The sequence below is a fragment of the Canis lupus genome, chromosome 13 (assembly GCF_048164855.1).
Source record: "Canis lupus baileyi chromosome 13, mCanLup2.hap1, whole genome shotgun sequence".
NCBI classification, from domain to species: domain Eukaryota; kingdom Metazoa; phylum Chordata; class Mammalia; order Carnivora; family Canidae; genus Canis; species Canis lupus.
This window is the reverse complement of record NC_132850.1, coordinates 47,268,670-47,288,069: the sequence shown is the minus strand read 5'-3', so window position 1 is coordinate 47,288,069 and position 19,400 is coordinate 47,268,670. Positions and strand designations below refer to the sequence as shown.

The window sequence follows — 19,400 nt, the reverse complement described above, 5'->3', positions numbered from 1 at the left end:
CTTTACCTTGCCTATTGTAAATAATGACGCTATAAGCATAGGGGTACATGTATTCTTTTGAATTCGTGTTTTCATATTCTTTGGGTAAATACCCAATCGTGGAATTACTGGATCATGTGGTAGTTCTATTTTTAATTTATTGAAGATCTCCATACTATTTTCCACAGTATTACTACCAATAGTGCACAGGGGTTCGTTTTTTTCCACATTGTAGCCAACACTTGTTGTTTCTTGTGTTTTTGATTTTAGCCATTTTGACAGATGTGTGATTATATCTCACTGTGGTTTGATTTGCTTTTCCCTGATGATTAGTGATGTTGAATATCTTTTCATGTGTTATTTTGTTTATTCTAACTTTCTTATAGTTAGATGGGTTTTTTTTTAATCCTTCTTAGAGAAAGGACATTTTAAATATGTAAACACAAGAATAACCTGTTTTTTTTAACTGCTTCTAAAGCTAATAAGGAATTGTAATTATACATTACATTTTAAAGTTTTTTGGAGTTTGAAAGCTCATGGATAAGAGCATGATATAATCTTTATTGTAGGTCTTAATCTTTCCTTACATTGTCAAATTCCTAAACATGCAAGAGTGTCTAAATACTTACAGTTAGAAATATTACTGGTAAAATTCTATTGAATGCTGCCTTATTCTTTTGGAAATTTCTCTTAGAGAAAAAAAAAATGTCCCTTTAAGTTAAGGTGAACTTTGGTATTGATTCCTAACTTTCATTTATCTTTGTTATTGTTGGCTTCATTACTGAAGAAGATTGAAATTCCCCTGTAGCCCTTCCCTCACTCCCTAAGTGAGGTTGATACCTAGTGAGTACACTAGAAGCACTATAATATGAACAGTTGGGGTCCAGTAATGGAGCTCTTCAGTCACTCTATTATGCCATGAGTTAATTGAATCTTTCCCAGTTTTTTATGGAAATGAATAAATTAATTTACTTAATTCAATTAATAGGTGTAATCTTTTCTGTAATGATTTCAAAATGGTCAAGGTGTTTGTATGATCCTCAGACACATTCACCAATTACAATGTTTTTCTTTCTTACTGTTTTATGGAGACTACTGGATAAAACCTGGGGACCATGTGATGATGGAAGTGTCTTGTCAAGATTGTTACTTAAGAATCCAAAATATCAGTGTTTTTGGTTCAGAGTGTGAAGTTGATGCTGGAAAAAATTTTACCAAGGATAAAGACTTGCTCTCTTTAGGAAGTGAGGCTGAACTCTGTAGTGCCCTGGCTAACCTTCAGACCAGTAAACCAGATGCTGTGGAGCAGACATGTATATTGGAATCCACAGAAATTGCTTTGCTTAATAACAACCTCTATCATGAAGGCTTTAAAATGGCAATGAGAAAAGTGTTGTCTTCATTGGCACCAGAGAAACTGTGTCAGGCCATGGATACTCACTGTCAGAATAATGAGATGAGCTGTGGAAGTAGAGAGAATGTTTCTGAAGAGAGCATCCCTGAACCTTTCTATGTGTTAGATGTGTCTGAAGGCTTCTCTATTCTGCCCATAATTGCTGGCACACTTGGGCAGGTTAAACCTTATAGTTCTGTGGAGAAAGACCAGCATCGTATCACTCTGGACCTCATATCTGAAGCCAATCACTTTCCTAAAGAAACACTTGAATTTTGGTTGAGACATGTGGAAGATGAATCTGCTGTGTTGCAAAGGCCAAAATCAGACAAGTTGTGGAGTATAATTATATTGGATGTCATTGAGCCATCTGGACTCATTCAGCAGGAAATAATGGAAAAAGCAGCAATATCCAGGTAAAATGCAAAATACAACTCTTGATTTTTAAGCTTAAATTAATGTAAACTCTTAATTCTTTAATGATAAAACTGTATAAATGAATCATGATCATGTATGTTCCTTAAACATTGCTTTTCAGGACATGTGACTTTATCTCTTTCTCTTGGTGTGCATGTCATTACTCATTTTTTTTCATCTAAAAGAACCCCTGCTCTGTAAGGTGTGAAGAAGAAAGCCTGCTTTGGAATTGGACTGCCTATATATAATAGAGAGACTTAAGTAGAGGTCTGTAAGAACAGATAAGATATTCAGGGTAAATAAGGAAAAAATCAAATCTCATTTTTATGATATAAGAAATATCTTTAAGAAACATATAGTACATATTTGATGGTATATTGAGAGAGCAGAGTACTTCTTATAAACAAGTCCCAGTCCTTTAGGTCTTAAAATCTTTATTTTATAACATAGTTCTCTCCCTGAGGTATTTTCTCCTCAGTGTTAGTTGCTGGAGGCAAACTTGACCCTAGTATTTAATATTGAAAGTAAGTTTGATTAAGCTTCAAAGTCCTTGAGTTGTGCTGCTTAGATCTGAAAAGATGGCAGTGTTTAACATTTGGGGACCTATATTTGGGTAAAGTGAATGTTACAGATTTTGAATATTGTGGTATACAAACAGGTTGTTTTGTAGCATAGGAACAGTGGTGGGAATGCAGACCAGATTGCAACAGCAAAGGCACTTTATCTATTGAAGGAAAAAAGTTTTACAAAACCAGGAAAAGTGTTGGATTATATGGTTGATGACATTTTAGTTTCTTTCTTTCTTTCTTTTTCTTCCTTTCCTTTCCTTTCCTTTCCTTTCCTTTCCTTTCCTTTCCTTTCCTTTCCTTCCTTTCCTTCTTTATAATCAACTTTATTTTTTTAAAGATTTTATTTATTCATGAGAGACACACAGAGAGAGGTAGAGACACAGGCAGAGGGAGAAGCAGGCTCCATGCAGGGAGCCCGATTGGGACTTGATCCCAGGACTCCAGGATCATGCCTTGGGCCAAAGACAGGTGCTCAACCACTGAGCCACCCAGGCGTCCCATGAGCCACCCAGGCATCCTCATTTTAGGTTTTATATACATTTTCCTTTGTTAACTGAACTCTTCTTAAGGGGTAACAAATAGAAATCACCACTAGTTTTTTTTTTTCTTTTAAACAATCTTTACATATCATAAATTATGGAGACACAGAGATGTGACGTAAGTAGAAACATACATACACATAAAATTTTAAGCAGATGTACTTGATAGAGTGTAGAAGTGGAGTGTAAATGGTTCAGAGCTAGTCTTAGATTTGTCAGTGAATTCCTGAGGTAGTGAAATTTTCTGTAAGTCACATAATATCTGTCATCCTCCGTTTTCCTTATCGGTGAATGAGGGATACTGCATTAAATGCCTTTGAAGGCATTTCAGCTCTATGAATTTTAACACAAATGAAGTTTGACTTACTTGGTAGAATCACTTTGGAAAGACACTTTTACCTATTGATTTGTTTTAGTTTTAGTTTTAATGATTTTTTCATTTATTTTTTATTTTTTTTTTATTTTTTATTTTTATTTATTTATTTTTTTATTGTGGTAAAATGCACATTACAAAATTTACCATCTTTAACCATCTTTAAATGTACAGTTTGGTGGTATTAAATATTTCATGATGTTACACAACCAACACCTTCAACTATCCCTATAATTCTTTTTATCTTGTAAAACCGAAACCTTATACCCATTAAACAATAAGTCCCCACTCCATCCTGTCCCTAGCTGCTAACAACCACTGTTCTGGTCTCTGCTTATATGAATTTGACTACTCTAAGTATCTCATATGACCAGAATCATACAATATTTGTTATATGTTACTGTCTCTATTTTGCTTGGCATAATGTTCTCTAGGTTCCTCCATATTTTGGCATATTTCAGAATTTCTCTTCTTTTTAAGGTTGAATAATATTCCATTGTATGTATATTACATATCTTATTATTCATTTCTTGATGGATACTTGGGTTCTTTCCACCTTTTAGCTATTGTGAATACTACTAATAATGAACATGGGAATGCAAATATCTCTTTCAGACCCTGCTTGCAGTTCTTTTAAGTATATGCCCAGAAGTAGAATTGCTAGATCATATGGCAATTTAGTTTTAATTTTTTGAGAAACCACCATCCTGTTTTCCACAGTTGCTGTACCATTTTATATTCCCATTAGCAGTACACAAGAATCCTAGGGTCTCTAAATCCTCACCAACACTTGTTATTTTCTGGTTTTTGTGTTTTTGTTTAGGATTTATTTATTTTTTTTAGAGAGAGAGCACGATGGGGAGAGGAAGAGGCAGAGGGAGAAGGAGAGAAATAGATTCCATCCTGAGTGTGGAGCCTGATGCTGTGAACCTGAGATCTTGACCTGAATCAAAAATCAAGAGTGGGCTCCTTAACTGCCTTAGCCACTTGGGCGCCCCTGGGATGGTTTTTCTGTGGTTTTTTTTGGTAATAGCTATCCTACTTGGTGTGAGATCGTATCTCAAGGTTTTGATTTGCATTTCCCTATTAATTAGTGTTGTTGAGCTTTTTAAAATAAGTGCCTGCTGGCCATTTGTATATCCTCTTTGGAAAAATGTCTTTCAAGTTCTTTGCCAATTTTTGAGTTAGATTGTTTTTTTAAATGAGTTTTAGGAATTCTCTATGTATCTGGATATTAATTCTTTATTAGATAATTGATAAATATATTCTTTCATTCTGTGCATTGGTTACCTTTTTACTTTATTGATAGTATCTTTTGATGTGCAGAAATTTAAATTTTTGATACAGTCCACTTTATTTGTTTTCACTTTTGTTGTCTGTGCTTTTGGTGTCCTATCCAATAAATCATTGTCAGTTTATTTTTTTTTTTAAGATTTTATTTATTTATTCATGAGAGACACAGAGAAAGAGGCAGAGACACAGGCAGAGGGAGAAGCAGGCTCCATGCAGGAAGCCCAATGTGGAACTTGATCCCAGGACTGCAGGATCATGCCCTGAGCCAAAGGCAGATGCTCAACCACTGAGCCACCCAGGCGTTCCTCATTATCAGATTCTATGGCCTAACGCTAAGAGTGTTTATAATTTTAGATCATATATTTAGGTCTTTGATCCATTTTGATTTAATTTTTGTATATGGCATACAGGTAGGGCCCAGCTTCAGTCTTCTGAATGTGGATATCCAGTTTTCCCAACTGTTAGTAGAAAAGATTGTCCATTCCACATTGAATGGTCTTGACACCCTTGGCAAAAATCATTTCACCATATATGTCAAAGTTTATTTCTGAGCTCTTTAGTTCTATTTTGTTAACCTACATGTCTGTCTTTATGCCATTGCCATCCTATTTTGATTACTAGTTTCCTAAGTATTTTTAAACAACTACTTTTTTTTTTGTTATGGTAAACAATATTAAATTTACCACCTTAACCATTTTTTAAATAAAGATTTTATTCAACAGAGAGAGAACAGAAGTGGGGGGAGGTTGTGGGGGAGTGAGGGGAGGGAAAGGGAGAAGTAGGCTATCTGGCCGAGCAGGGATCCAGACGTGGGGCTCCATCTCAGGACCCTGAGATCATGACCTGAGTCACCCAGGTGCCCCTCATCTTAACCATTTTTAAGTATACGGTTTAGTAATATTAAGGTGTATTCACATTGTTGCACAATAGATCTCTAGAACTTTCATCTTGCAGAACTGAAACTATAGCCACAAAATAATTCCCATTGCCCGGAGCCCTTGGCAACCACCTTTCCAATTTGTTTCTATTATTTTGAGTACTTTAGCTACTTTATACATGGAATCATGTGGTATTTGTCTTATGTGACTGATAAATTTCACTTGCCATAATGTCCTTGAAGTTCATCCATGTTGTAGCATGTAGCAGGATTTCCTTCTTTTTTAAATTGCATAATATTCCGCTGTGTAAATATGCTGGTTTCATTTGCTATTCATCTGTTGATGGACATTTTAGTTATTCTGCCTTTTAGCTACTGTGAGTAATGCTGCAGTGAACATGAGTATGCATATGTCACTCTGAGATTCTGCTTTCAGTTCTTTTGATATATATCCAGAGGTGCAGTTACTGAGCCCTGTGGTAATTCTGTCTCAAGTGCTGCAGCTTCCTTGGTGCTATGGTAAGTCATGGTACTAGAGCTCTCTCTAATGTCTGTCTGTGGTACTGCACACTCTGGTCCTTAACCAACCACATCCTTTATCAGAGAGGTCTGTCACTGCTTAGGCTCATGCAAGGCAGAAACCAGTCCTTTGGGCAGCACCCTCAAAAGCCAGAAAGTTAAATGTACCATTCTTCTCTTTTTATCTCCAACAAGAAGCTGGGAATTGGAAGTTCTTTTTTGATCTGTGCTGTGTTGTGCCTGTGCCTACCATTTTCCATGCAGTTCTTTCTGGCCATGCATTGGCCTGGGGTATAGGAACTTCTTACCTGGTTTCCGAGTATCTCACAGAAACAGTTTAGTGTGTGTCTCTGTGGGGAGAGGTGAGTTTGAGGCTTCCTCATCCACCGTTTTGCTTGGATGGTCATTTTCCCCGTACTTTGTAATAAGTTTTGAAATTGAGAAGTGTGACTTCCAGCTTTGTTTTTTTTTAAAGATTGTCTTGGCTATTCTGGATCCCTTGAAATTCCATATGAGTTTTAGGATGGATTTTTCTATTTTGGTAAAAAATGCTGTTGGGATTTGATAGGGATTGCATTAAATGTGTATAGCTTACTTTGGGTAGCATTTACATTTTAGTAGCCTTTTCTTTTAGTCCATGCATGTCAGATGTCTTTTAGTTTGTGTCTTTTTAAATTTCTTTCAGCAATGTTTGTAGTTTTCAGTTTACAAGTTTTTCATCTGCTAAGTTTATTCCTAAGTATTTTATTATTTTTGATACTATTGTTAAGTGGAATTGTTTTCTTATTTTCTTTTTGGATTGTTCATGTTATTTAAATACAGCTAATTTGTGTGTATTGATTCTATATCCTGCAACTTTGCTGAATTTATTAGTTGTAACATTTTTATGTGGAATCTTTAGGGGCTTCTACATATATAATGATGTTATTCTGTGGACAGAGGCACTTTTACTTCATTCCCAGTTTCGATGCCCTTTATTTTTCTTTCCTGATTGCTTCACGTAGGATTTCCACTGACTGTCTAATGGAGGTAGTGAAAATGGGTGTCCTTGTCTTGTTCCTAATTTTAGTAGAGAAGTTTTTAGTCACATTTTATTTAAATAGAACCTATAAAGGATTTTTTAAAAAGCATTTTTGGTTATAAAAACAATTTAGCAGAAAACGTGTTCTGTATGAAGGGTTAGTTGGTGAGAAACAACTTGTGTAAAGCTACAACTCTTCTTCCCTGTGTTTCTTAGGGGGAGGAGTCCTATTGGCAGTTTGAGTGGGATAGTTTTTTGTTGTTGTTTTTTGTTTTTGTTTGTTTACAGTTCTTACATAGGATTGTCCTATGGATTGCAGGATGTTTGGTATCTCTAGGCACTAAATGCTAATAGTGCCTGTAACTATTGTTTAACCAGTATTCTTTCTTCTCCAAATACCTCCTGAGTTACTATGGGGAACCAGTGGTTCTTTCGTTTAGCCCAAGCTATTGTACAATCTGTTTGCCTGGATGGGTAGGTATCTCATGATTCTGGGGACAGAGGTATGTAAATACTCTCACATAGGCCTCCTGTTACTATCTTTAGCCTCTAAAGAAGGGAGGTCTCATGATTGGTGAAAGAGGGTGAAATTAGTGATTGGGAGAATAGATTATATCTGGGATAAAGGCTTCTATCTCAGTGGAACTCCTCCCAGAACCCCCCCCCCCCAAATGTGGGAAAATGAGTCATTTCACAGACTTAAATATTTCGTTTCTAGTTACTTTTGTAGTTGTTTTAAAATGTTCATTCTTAGGCTTTTATTCAGTTATACTAAATTGAAATAAAGGAGAAAGTTTAAAAGCTTGTTACTTTTTGAAAAATTTAAACCCATTTAAAAACATCTTGTGTTGGGTCACAAGGAAACTGAAGAATTTCTTCTCATCAGAATTTTTGCCATTTATGGTTAGACTTTTGAGTTGGAATGTATTTTTTCACTGCTGAAGGCACAGATGGTTCAGAAGTATTATTTGGCTTTGCAGAGGATTCCATTGAGTCGTCTGGCAGCTCCAGTGGTATAAGTGACAACAAAACAATGTCAGTAAAGCTAAGCAAAGTTTCAAGGCAATCACTGTTTTATCTAAACATGACTAAGAAGCATTCCTGTTAGTGACAATAATATTGAATTAAGGATTTGTAAAGATTTTAGATTAAAATAGTATGACCATGGCCTTTTAAAACAATTTTCATATACTGCCTTTGTGTAGTATTTATCTCTGGCATGGTTGTTTGTATTTGATTCAGCCTTTTCTGACTTAAGGTTCAGCAGATAAAATTTTGATATTTTGTTTAGTCTGACTTTCTGAAATGATTGGATATATTGCCTTCTCTTCCTCTTTCCCATAGATTTTTATGGTTAGAAGGAAGACTTTTAACTTATGTGCTTTTTCAGCTTGTAAATTTCATAGAACAGTACCCTCTTGTGGTTATTGAGGTGGAGGGAATTAGTCAAGTAGCATAAAGCTCTGTGGCTAATCTGTCGCTTGAGATCTTAAGGAAAATTAGATCTGATTCCACTTAAATGGATCACAATTAACAGATAAATTCATTTGTTCAGAAAAATTTAATAACATAAATTTTCAGAATTAAACCTGATCCATTTGAGGAAAAAGGTAGATTTCTTCAGTTTTTTTTTAGAAGATAAATTATCTGGTTTGGTAAAGACATAGGAGTTTTGTTAAGAGTTGTGTAATTTGAGCAGCCCTGGTGGCTCAGCGGTTTAGCGCCGCCTTCAGCCCAGGGTGTGATCCTGGAGACCGGGATTGAGTCCCACATCAGGATCCCTGCATGGAGCCTGCTTCTCCCTCTGCCTGTGTCTCTGCCTCTCTCTCTCTCTCTCTCTCTCTCTCTCTCTCCCTGTCTCTCATGAATAAATAAATAAAATCTTTTAAAAAAAAAAAAGAAAGATACAATATGAACTCCATTGTCTATAAATAGCCTGTCCTAGTTCAGATGGAATCCAGCCTAGAATATTCAAGTAAAATTAAGGGATTTAATGTGTGATTGTAAATGCGGCAAATGAAAATAATGACTTGGTTTAAAGTATCTTAAAATATTCTCCAATTCTGCTTCATGTGATGGCAATAGATGACCCACTCACCCCCTCATGATTCTCATAGCTGAGGTGTGAGGAAATAAGACTGTAGTGGTGGGCATGGGAGTTGCCTTGGCTTAAGATCTAAATTTCACATAGGAACTAATATCTCCCATTGGTGTAGCAACAGGAACACTTGGTTACGAGACACCACACTCAGGGAAGCCCAAGATGATATAGTTTCCCAGTGCTTATAGTTTGTTCCTAATTGCATCAGTCTGGATGCACTTTTCCTATTAAGAAGCAGTTTAAAAAAAATGTTCATCCTAAACAGTGTTGCTGATCACACTAAGATAGCTGACATTCCACCTTTATGGGATTTCCAGAAAAACAAAAGGTGAACCCAAGATCATTTTTTTTTCTTAAGATTTTATTTATTCATGAGAGACACACAGAGAGAGGCAGAGACACAGGCAGCGGGAGAAGCAGGCTCCCTGCAGGGAGCTGGATGTCGAGACTCCATCCTGGGACTCCAGGATTATGCCCTGAGCCAAAGACAGATACTCAACCACTGAGCCACCCAGACATTCCCCCAAGATCAGTTTTAAGAGGAGAATAGGTTTTGTTCCCTTTATATACTCTTCCTCACATTCTTTACTAGAACATTGGATTTTTAATTACATTTTTTCTTTCAGTGTTTAAGTCTTTATTTATTTATTTATTTATTTATTCATTCATTCATTCATTCATTCATTCATGAGAGACACAGAGAGAGAGGCAGAGACATAGGCAGAGAGAGAAGCAGGCTCCTCATAGACTCAGGGAACATGCCCTGAGCCCAAGGCAGATGCTCAACCACTGAGCCACCCAGGTGTCTGTAACTTTTATTTTGAAATAATTTCAGTCTTAAATAGAAGTTAAATAGTACAAAGAATTTTTTTTTTTTTTTGGATTTTATTTATTCATGAGACACACACAAAGAGAGGCAGAGACATAGGCAGAAGAAGAAGCAGGCTGCTTGAGGGGAGCCTGATGTGGGACTTGATTCCAGGACCCCGGGATCAGGACCTGAGCCAAAGGCAGAGATGCTCAACCACTGAGCCATCCGGGTGCCCCTAGTACAAAGAACTTTTAACAACAACAAAAAAAGAACTTTTAACATATACCTTATACCCAGATACACAAATTGTTAATATTTTGCTACATTTGCTTTATTATTATCTCTGTACCATTTAGAGTAAGTTCCAGTTACTTTGTTCTTTTACCCTTAAATACTTTCATATATTTAAGAACAAGGATATTCATTTATATAACCGTCATAGAGCTGTCAAAATCAGGAAGGATGGTTACAATACCTATATGTAGTGTACAGCCTTACTCAGATCTCACCATTTGTTGAAATAATATCCTTTTTTTTTTTTTTTTTAAAGATTTTATTTATTTGTTCATGAGAACACACAGAGAGAGTGAGAGAGAGAGAGGCAGAGACACAGGCAGAGGGAGAAGCAGGCTCCATGCAGGGAGCCTGATGTGGGATTTGATCCTGGGTCTCCAGGATCACGCCCTGGGCTGAAGGCTGGGCTAAACTGCTGAGCCACCCAGGCTGCCCTGCAATAATATCCTTTATAGCTTTTTTATTCCTGGTTTGGAATCCAATTGAGGGTCACACATTGCATTTAATTATCCCTTCTTTTTAGTCTCCTTTATTCTGGAATAGTTCCTAAGTCTTTCATGACATTAATAGTTTTGGTGAGTATAGGCCATTTATTTTGTAGAATGTTCCTTATTTTTTTTTTTTATTAGATTTGGATCGCCCATTTTCGAGAGGAATCTTCACCGAAGTTTTGTCACATTAGGAAGCACATAGTTTTGCTGTATCCCATTCTTGTTGATGTTAATTTAGATCATTTGGCTTAAATTGTATCCACCAGGTTTTTCCACAATAAATTGCTATGTTTCCCTTTGTAATGAGTTAGTCATTTGGGGGATCAATATTTTGAGACTGTGTAAATATCTTTTTCTTAATAGAACTTTCACCCACTAGTTTTAATATCCATTGATGATTCTTCCTAAATCTAAAGACTCATATCCATCCAAGCCAACTGTTTATTTTTCTCTTTCATGGATCAGCGGCCACTTTAATTTGTTGGGAAATTATTTCCAGGGTTTACCACTCTCAACTACCAGCCAATAACATAAAGTCTATTAGATTATGTATAATCTGTAGCTCACCAATGCATAATGATTTAGTTATTGGTATTTATAAAACATAAGGAATCAAGATGCTTTTTAAAACATTTTTCCTGGGTGGTGGCGGTGGCACCACGGAGCTGAATCCCAGGAGATGGTGGGCTGTGGGGTGCAATGCTGTATGCCAACCAGCCCACTGTGTGGATCACGGAAGTTACCGATGAGAATGTCAGGTTCATCATTGAGAACACAGACCTGGCAGTGGCCAACTCTATACAGAGGATCTTCATCACTGAGGTGCCCATAATAGCCATTGACTGGGTCCAAATTGATGCCAGTTCCTCAGTCCTTCATGATGAGTTCATTGCTCACAGACTTGGACTAAATCCCCCTCACTAGTGATGACATTGTGGATAAACTGCAGTATTCCCAGGACTGTACGTGTGAGGAGTTCTGCCCCAAGTACTCGGTGGAGTTCACCCTTGACGTGTGGTGCAATGAAGACCAGACTTGGCGTGTCACATCTTGAGACCTCATCTCCAACAGCCCGCGGGTCATTCCGGTGACGTCCGGAACTGAGATAATGACCCCAGTGACTATGTGGAGCAGGACGACATCCTCATTGTCAAGATGAGGAAGGTCAAGAGCTAAGACTTCGAGCCTATGCCAAAAAGAGCTTTGGCAAGGAGCATGCCAAGTGGAACCCTCCTGCAGGGGTAGCTTTTGAATATGATCCTGACAATGCCTTGTACCCCCAAGCCTGAGGAATGGCCCAAGAATGAATACTCGGAGCTGGATGAAGATGAGTCACAGGCTCCCTACGACCCCAACCGCAAGCCAGAAAGGTTTTATTACAACCTGGAGTCCTGTGGCTCTCTGCGTCCTAAAACAGTTGTCTTCTCAGCCCTCTTTGGATTAAAGAAAAAACTAAGTGATGATCTACAGGCCGAGTTAAACCACGAGATCCAGAGTGATGTACTAACCATAAACTAGCAGCAGCTCACCTGTTTCTGCAAAAAGGGGGGATCTAAGCCAGTAGCTGGTTCTCTGGTCTCTCCAGAGATTCTCCTAGCTTCTGGAGTCTGGACAGCTGTTGCTCAGGCTGCTTGGCAAGCCATCGGTACCCACTAGAAAGGTAGCCAAGGGGAAAAGGAGTCCTCTCCCAGCCTTTGCACAGATGGCCAGGGGTGCCACTGGTATCTGAGGCAGTACAGGTTTTACTAGACATCTAGCTTCCCTGGTTCTGCCCACTAATTGCCAGTAGCACTCCAGACATTCCTTCCAGCACATTTCCTAATGTGCCCTAATGGGGCGGTCTTCTGCTGAGAACCACAGAGCTAGACTCCTCTTTTGGTCATTTGGGGTCTTTAAACCCTTTCTGTCCAAATGTTGGGAGTTTTCACATTTGTGTGTTGGGCTTCTGGTGTTAGGATTGAGTCATAGAACCTAGTGGTTCCCTACAAATCCTTCCAGTCTTTGCCCAGAGCCAGCATACTGATACATCGTTCAGACCCCTGAGTATCCCTCGTTTACCCTTAAAGAATAGCGTTAGACTCTGGCTGCCCCCCACCCCAGATAAACCCTGTATTTCATTCTCTACCCATCAGTTAGGAACTTCACTGCCAGTGGCCTAATGATTTAAGTTTGAGGGCTGAGGAACAAGGCCCTTACTGAAGGTCTGGCCTTGACTCCTTAGCCTAAAGCAGTTAATTAGTCTGTTGGAGGAAGCCAGGAGCAAACCAGAGATCGGGTACAGAAAGGAAGGGATATTTATTAACAGGAGTTGTGTTTTTAAAATTTTTTATTTTTGGCAATAAAGAGCACAGCATAATCTCCAAAAAATAAAAAATACTAAAAAAAAAATGAAACATTTTTCCTTCTCTAGGTGTTTGCTACAATCTGGAGGCAAGATCTTTCCTCAGTATGTGCTGATGTTTGGGTTGCTTGTGGAATCACAGACACTGGTAGAAGAGAGTGCTGTTCAAGGAACAGAGCGCACTCTTGGATTAAATATAGCACCTTTTATTAATCAGTTTCAGGTAAGTGTTTACAAGTTCAGCTAGGTGGCTGTTACCCACCATCTACCTTATCTTTCTCTGTAGTTTTATCACTGTGTTTAGCTTGATTAGGATGGTAATCAGTTTCCTAGAGCAAAGGAATTATGCATGAAAATCAATCTAGGGATTAGAATAGCCAAGGAATTCTGTTCCTGCTGACAAAAGTCTATAGATATTCCTCTGAACTATTGTTACAAGTGAAAAATAGGGTCCTAGCTTTAGTGTTTTGTCTAAAACAAAAGCATCCAGAAAAAGACCTATGTTCTAAACTTGAACCCTTAAATTACATTGAAACCTCAGACTGGCAGGTGATAGCAGTTAATGTCTAGACAGATTGCTGTGAGCAGGAATGCAGGAGCCTAGGAAACTGGAGATCAAGGCAAAGAGGTTATAATGTTGCTATTTGGGAAACAAGGACTCAAGATTTACTGTTGGCAAAGGCATTAGCAGCATAATACAAATTTGTGAGTTTAAAATTCTGTGAGTGGATGGAATGTCTAAAGGAAGAGGTTTGGGGTTGAAGACAGAGGTAGGAAGTAGGTGGGGTACTGATGTGTAAGCCAAAGCAGAATTTTGGGAAGTAGGATTTGGGTACAGAATTAAAGAAGTGATAGCTAAAACTTTTATCTAAAGGCCATGCATAGTAAGCTCTTGAATATCCAGTTAGATCTGTGAACAGTACTTGCTCAACAAATATAAATTTGGGGCTGGCTGAGATTGTGGTCTGTTTAATCTCAGATTTTTGGAGAGTTTAATAAGGAGAATACACATCAGAAGAAAGAATTTTAAGGGCACCTGGCTGTGTCAGTCAGAGGAGTGTGTGACTCTTAATCTCAGAGTCTGCATGTTGGGTGTAGAGATTACTAAAAAATAAATAAACTTAAAAAAAAAAGAACAAGTTTCAGTTGTTTGGTTCAAAAATACCACCATCTTCTTTTTAGTTTTTTCCCTCTTGATCTTGGCATCAGCAATTCTTTGATTCCATCAGAATTTATGATATTTTGATCCTGCCATCTTTTCACTGTATTTCCCATTTTCTATCCTCCCCTCCTTAATAGTTTGTATTCCAGGTATGCCTGGGTGACTCAGCGGTTGAGCATCTGCCTTTGGCTCAGGGTGTGATCCTGGAGTCCTGGGATCGAGTCCTGCTTCTCCCTCTGTCTGTGTCTCTGCCTCTCTCTCTGTGTCTCTCATGAATGAATAAATAAAATCTTAAAATAGTTTGTATTCCATGGTCCATATACTTTTCTTTTTAAAAAAGATTTTATTTATTTATTGAACAGAGCAACCATGAGCTGGGGTAGTGGAGCACAGGGCAGAGGGAAGAGCAGACTCTCCAGTGAGCAGGGAGTCCAGTGGGGGCTCCATCCCAGGACCCCAGGACCATGACCTGAGCCCAAGGCAGATGTTTAACTGACTGAGCCACCCAGGTGCCTCTGTATACTTTTCATATATCCCTTCTCTTCAGTCTTTCTACTGGTCCTGGAAAATCCCAGCATGGTTAAATCCAGCTCTCTTCCTTCTCTACACCAGTACTCCTACAGCTGCATATGCAGACTTTGGTCTCACTTCAGCTTGTGACTATTCATCTTAAGAGGCAACTTGCCTGGTAGCTTTTACATTTCCTGGTCCACTTAGCCATTTTCTTAGATGATATTGTCTCCCCTCTTCTAATATGATAATTATCTGTTAGACAACTGAATGAACCAATGAATCAAAATGAGAGGTTGTAAAAAAGCAAAACTATACAAGAATCCTCCCATATCTATGGGGGATACTTTCTAAGACTTGCAGCGAAAAACACCAATAGTACTGAATCTCTAATCTCTATGTACTGTTTTTATCTAAATATACCTATGATAAAGCTTAATTTATAAATAAGGTAGAGTAAGAGAACTAAGAATAATTATAATGTACTATAATAAAATTTATGTGGATACAGTCTCTCTTTCAAAATAACTTATTGTACCATATTCACCCATCTTGTGAATACATGAGATGATAAAATGCCTACATAATGGGATTATGTGGATGGAATGCTATAGGCATTAGGTTACTGTTGATCTGACAGTTTATCAGGAGGAGGATCTTCTGCTTCCTGACTTTGGTTGACTGCTGGTAACTGAAACCATGGAAAGTGAAATCACAGGACTACTGTACAGAAAACAACAGAAATTTATTCATTCAACAAATGTCTACCACATATATATATGCTACTTTAGGTTTTGGGAATATAGCTGTGAAACTAAGAGATAAGTTCCTGCGCTCATGGAGCTACATTCAAATTGACAAACGAGATAGATAATAAGTAAAAAGATTAGAATGATGATGGTTAGAAGTCTGTGGACATAAAGCAGGTTAAGATATAGGGAACTGGGGGTATGTGATATACTATTTCATATAGGTGATGACTAATAAGGAAAGGACTCATGGGTAAGTGATCTTTAAGCAGGGAACTGAAGAAATAAGGAAGCAAACCATAAACAAGTGAAAGGATCATAAAGTACAGTGGCCTGAGGCAAGAGCATGATTGGAGTGTTTAGAAACAGGAGGAAGAAACCATGAGAGATGAAAGATGCAGTCTGGAAAGTATTAGGAGCCGGATCTTGTAGAGCCTTTTGGTTATATGAAGACTTTTACTATGAAAGGAGTAGAAAACACCTGGAAGATGTTGAACAGAGAAATGACTTGGTGTATCTTGTTTTGAAAGGGTTACAATGTTGCTGTGTTAGTAAACCACTTGTGAGAGCAGGCAAAGGTGTATTGCAGTAACTCAGGTGAGGAGGGTAGCAACTTAGACTCTGAGTGAATGGTAGCAGTGTGGAGGTGGTGCAGAGTGCTCTGATTGTAGATAACATTTGCAGGTAGGCTGTGATAGATTGGATGTGGGGTACTAGAGCACCTGGAAGGAAAGTTATCTACTGAAATGGGGAAAATAGCAGGAGGATCAGGTTGTCTTTGTGTTTGGGGGATCATTGAACAGTTGGATAAGAATCCAGAGAAAGATTGAGGCTAGAGATAAAATTTGGAACTCAGATTTGGTGGATGATATTTAAAGCTTTGTGTGAAATCACCTTGAAGGTATAGAGAAAGAATTGAACTCTAGAGAACTCACGAAATAATGAGCTCTAGATGGGAAATGTAAGAAGAATTAGCACAGATGTCAGGAGTAGCCAGAAGGCTGGGTTGAAAAACAGGAGTGAAGACAGTCTATGAGGGATTAGAGGGCATGTAGTGAGAGGTGACCGGAAGCTAGGGCTTCTGGTAACTGATATAAATGAGGATAAAGGGCATAATGAGTCCTGGAGATGTCATGGAACTGCTGGGTTTTTTTTTTTTGCTTTTAAGATTTTTATTTATTTATTCATGAGAGACACAGAGAGAGGCAGAGACACAGGCAGAGAGAGAAGTAGGCTTCTGCGAAGAGCCTGACATGTGACTTGATCCCAAAACCCTAAGATCACGACTTGAGCCAAAGGCAGATGCTCAACCACTGAGCCATCCAGGTGCCCTGGAACTGCTGTTTTTATGGCAAGGAAGGTTGGATGTCTTTAAGGATGCCTAGGGAGAGGTTGATAGGTCTGTGTCCACTCTCACCATATTTGCTCTAATATTTTACTCAAAGGAAAGAGGGCACTTTAAAAACAAGTTTCCTGGGATCCCTGGGTGGCGCAGCGGTTTAGTGCCTGCCTTTGGCCCAGGGCACGATCCTGGAGACCCGGGATCGAGTCCCACGTCGGGCTCCCGGTGCATGGAGCCTGCTTCTCCCTCTGCCTGTGTCTCTGCCTCTCTCTCTCTGTGTGTGTGACTATCATAAATAAAAAACAAAAAACAAAAAAAAAACAAAAACAAGTTTCCTTTTTTGTCACATTAAAAGGCTAAAAGTTAACTAGTAGGTAGGTTCCATTGCTACTAAAATTGATGGAACACATTATAGTGGTGGTTCTCAAACTTGACCAGACTTTCAGAACTACTGATACTAGGCTCCCAACTCCAGATTGATCTGAGGTGGGGCCTGAGCCGTTGGGGTTTTCAAAAAGCTCTCCAGGTGATTTTAACTTGCAGCCAAAATTGAGAACCATTGCTCTCTAGAAATGAACTTCAGTTTCCAGATGAAATTCAGTATTATTTGGTTGAATTTGGCATATTTTCTCAAAACAGAACAATAATTAATATTGTACTATTTGCTTATTAGTTCATCTTTCACCCACCCGTAAGCATATCCTGAATTTAAACTTTTTGAAGCTTTTAGGCTTAAGTAAAAATTTAATCTGTGTTCATCCAAGAAAAGAATTTGTAGATAATTGAAATCATAGCAAATTATTTAACCTACCTAAACCTTAGTTTGTTCATCCTTCTTATAAAACTGGAATCATGAAAGTCCTTATGTCTTAAGGTTGACATGGGAATTAAGTTGAGGTATTAGATATAAAAAGTATTGTATCATACTGATGCAAGTACGGAAGTAAGCACTTGATGGCAGTGGGCCATAAAAAGAATGGAGTAAAAGTGAAAAATTTGTACTTTCTCTAGGTACCTATACGTGTATTTTTGGATCTATCCTCATTGTCCTGTGTACCTTTAAGCAAGCCAGTGGAACTCTTAAGACTAGATTTAATGACTCCGTATTTGAACACCTCTAACAGAGAAGTAAAGGTAATGCAAAATGATTATTGTTATCATATGCAGAATTATCTTAAGCTAAGTACTTTACGCAAAATTGTATTGGCCACTTTCTTTGACGATTTAAATGTTATGTTTTTTTCTAAACAATATCCAAAAATGAGCTTGGGCAAATACTAATGAATACAAAGATTGGTATTAATTTGAATTGGGTGATTAAATCTTTATAAAATTTGCAGCTTAAATTGACAAAAAAGACAGACTTACTTATCCAAGGCTATTTACTCTGATGAAATTTTCATGATTTCTTAATTTTCATAGGTGCACATTTGTAAATCTGGACAAGTGACTGCCATTCCCTTTTGGTATCATATGTACCTTGATGACGAGATTAGGTTGGATACTTCAAGTGAAGCCTCCCACTGGAAACAAGCTGCAGTTGTTTTAGATAATCCCATCCAGGTGGAAATGGGAGAGGAATTAGTACTCAATGTCCAGCACCACAAAAGCAATGTCAGCATCACAGTAAAGCAATGAAAAGTATTTTTCTAATGAAAAACTGTCCAAGTAGAGCAGCAAGTACACAATTCTGGTCTGAATTAGTAGTGGACTTGTAATCATAAGATAGGGGTATAAAGATTTAATTCCTTGTAATGGTCAAATATTTTTTAAAATTGATTAATAAAGTATATTTAAAAAGACCTTAAGAGGAGCATTATTACAAAAATATTGCTGCAGACTTCCTTTTTCAAAAAGGCTGTCACTAATTTTTCAAATTAGTAGTTTGTTTTTATTACTTGGTTGTACTTAGAATGGTTTCAGTTTTGCTGAATACTTTATAAAGCTTTAAAGGTAAGGGATTTGAGTCCCATCTTCATTGTCCTGTGTAAGTAAAGCAAAACATTTAATTTTTTAGGCATCTTGACTTTTTTTTAAGTCCAAACTTACTGGGATACATCAGAAACTTGGCTTCCACTGAAGACTAAGGGTTATGGTTACCTGTAAATTCCAAGCTTGCTTCTTTTAAATAATCACTATACTTCTGAAACTCGTTGGGTTTTGTGTTTTGAGAATGCAAACTTGAATTAAGAATTTAAGGTATAAGCTAAATAGAATAAAAGGGATGAAGTTAAATCTGTAGGAGGCAGCATTTTTCCTGATCTACTTTGGCAAAGAATATTAAAAAGCTGGTAAATTCAAGAAAGAGCTACACCTAAACCAGTATTTTTTAAAGATTCAATCTGGATGCCCAGTAAGAACTATACAGTAGTTGGTCCAGTTTTTTAAAGACTTGCAACAGGGAGATTAATAAGGACGATTGTCATGTCTTGTATATACTCTGTGCTCTTTGGAAGTAAGCCACAAAATAAGAGGTACCTTCTCTCTACATTGCCTATTCTCTGCCTCTAGTATTATACTACCCAGCTTACCTTTTAATAGAAATATTTATTTTTTTAATCTTTTTTTTAAGATTTTATTTATTTATGATAGAGAGAGAGGCAGAGACACAGGCAGAGG

The 19,400-nt window shown here is 37.7% G+C and overlaps 1 protein-coding gene and 1 pseudogene across 2 annotated transcripts in view; both read left to right on the top strand.

Moving 5' to 3' along the window:
- The window catches only part of PRMT9 (protein arginine methyltransferase 9), a 41,100-nt gene extending 22,517 nt beyond the window's left edge, over positions 1 to 18,583 (top strand). For both annotated transcript variants that reach the window (XM_072773535.1, XM_072773537.1), the window contains 4 exons: positions 1,071 to 1,788; positions 13,088 to 13,241; positions 17,793 to 17,915; positions 18,204 to 18,583. In XM_072773535.1, coding sequence (XP_072629636.1) covers positions 1,071 to 1,788; positions 13,088 to 13,241; positions 17,793 to 17,915; positions 18,204 to 18,419 — 1,211 coding nt within the window. In that variant the 3' untranslated portion in view covers positions 18,420 to 18,583. The remainder of the gene's footprint in view (positions 1 to 1,070; positions 1,789 to 13,087; positions 13,242 to 17,792; positions 17,916 to 18,203) is intronic.
- Positions 1,798 to 13,080, top strand: LOC140603056 (DNA-directed RNA polymerase II subunit RPB3 pseudogene; annotated as a pseudogene).
- Positions 18,584 to 19,400: the final 817 nt, after the last annotated feature.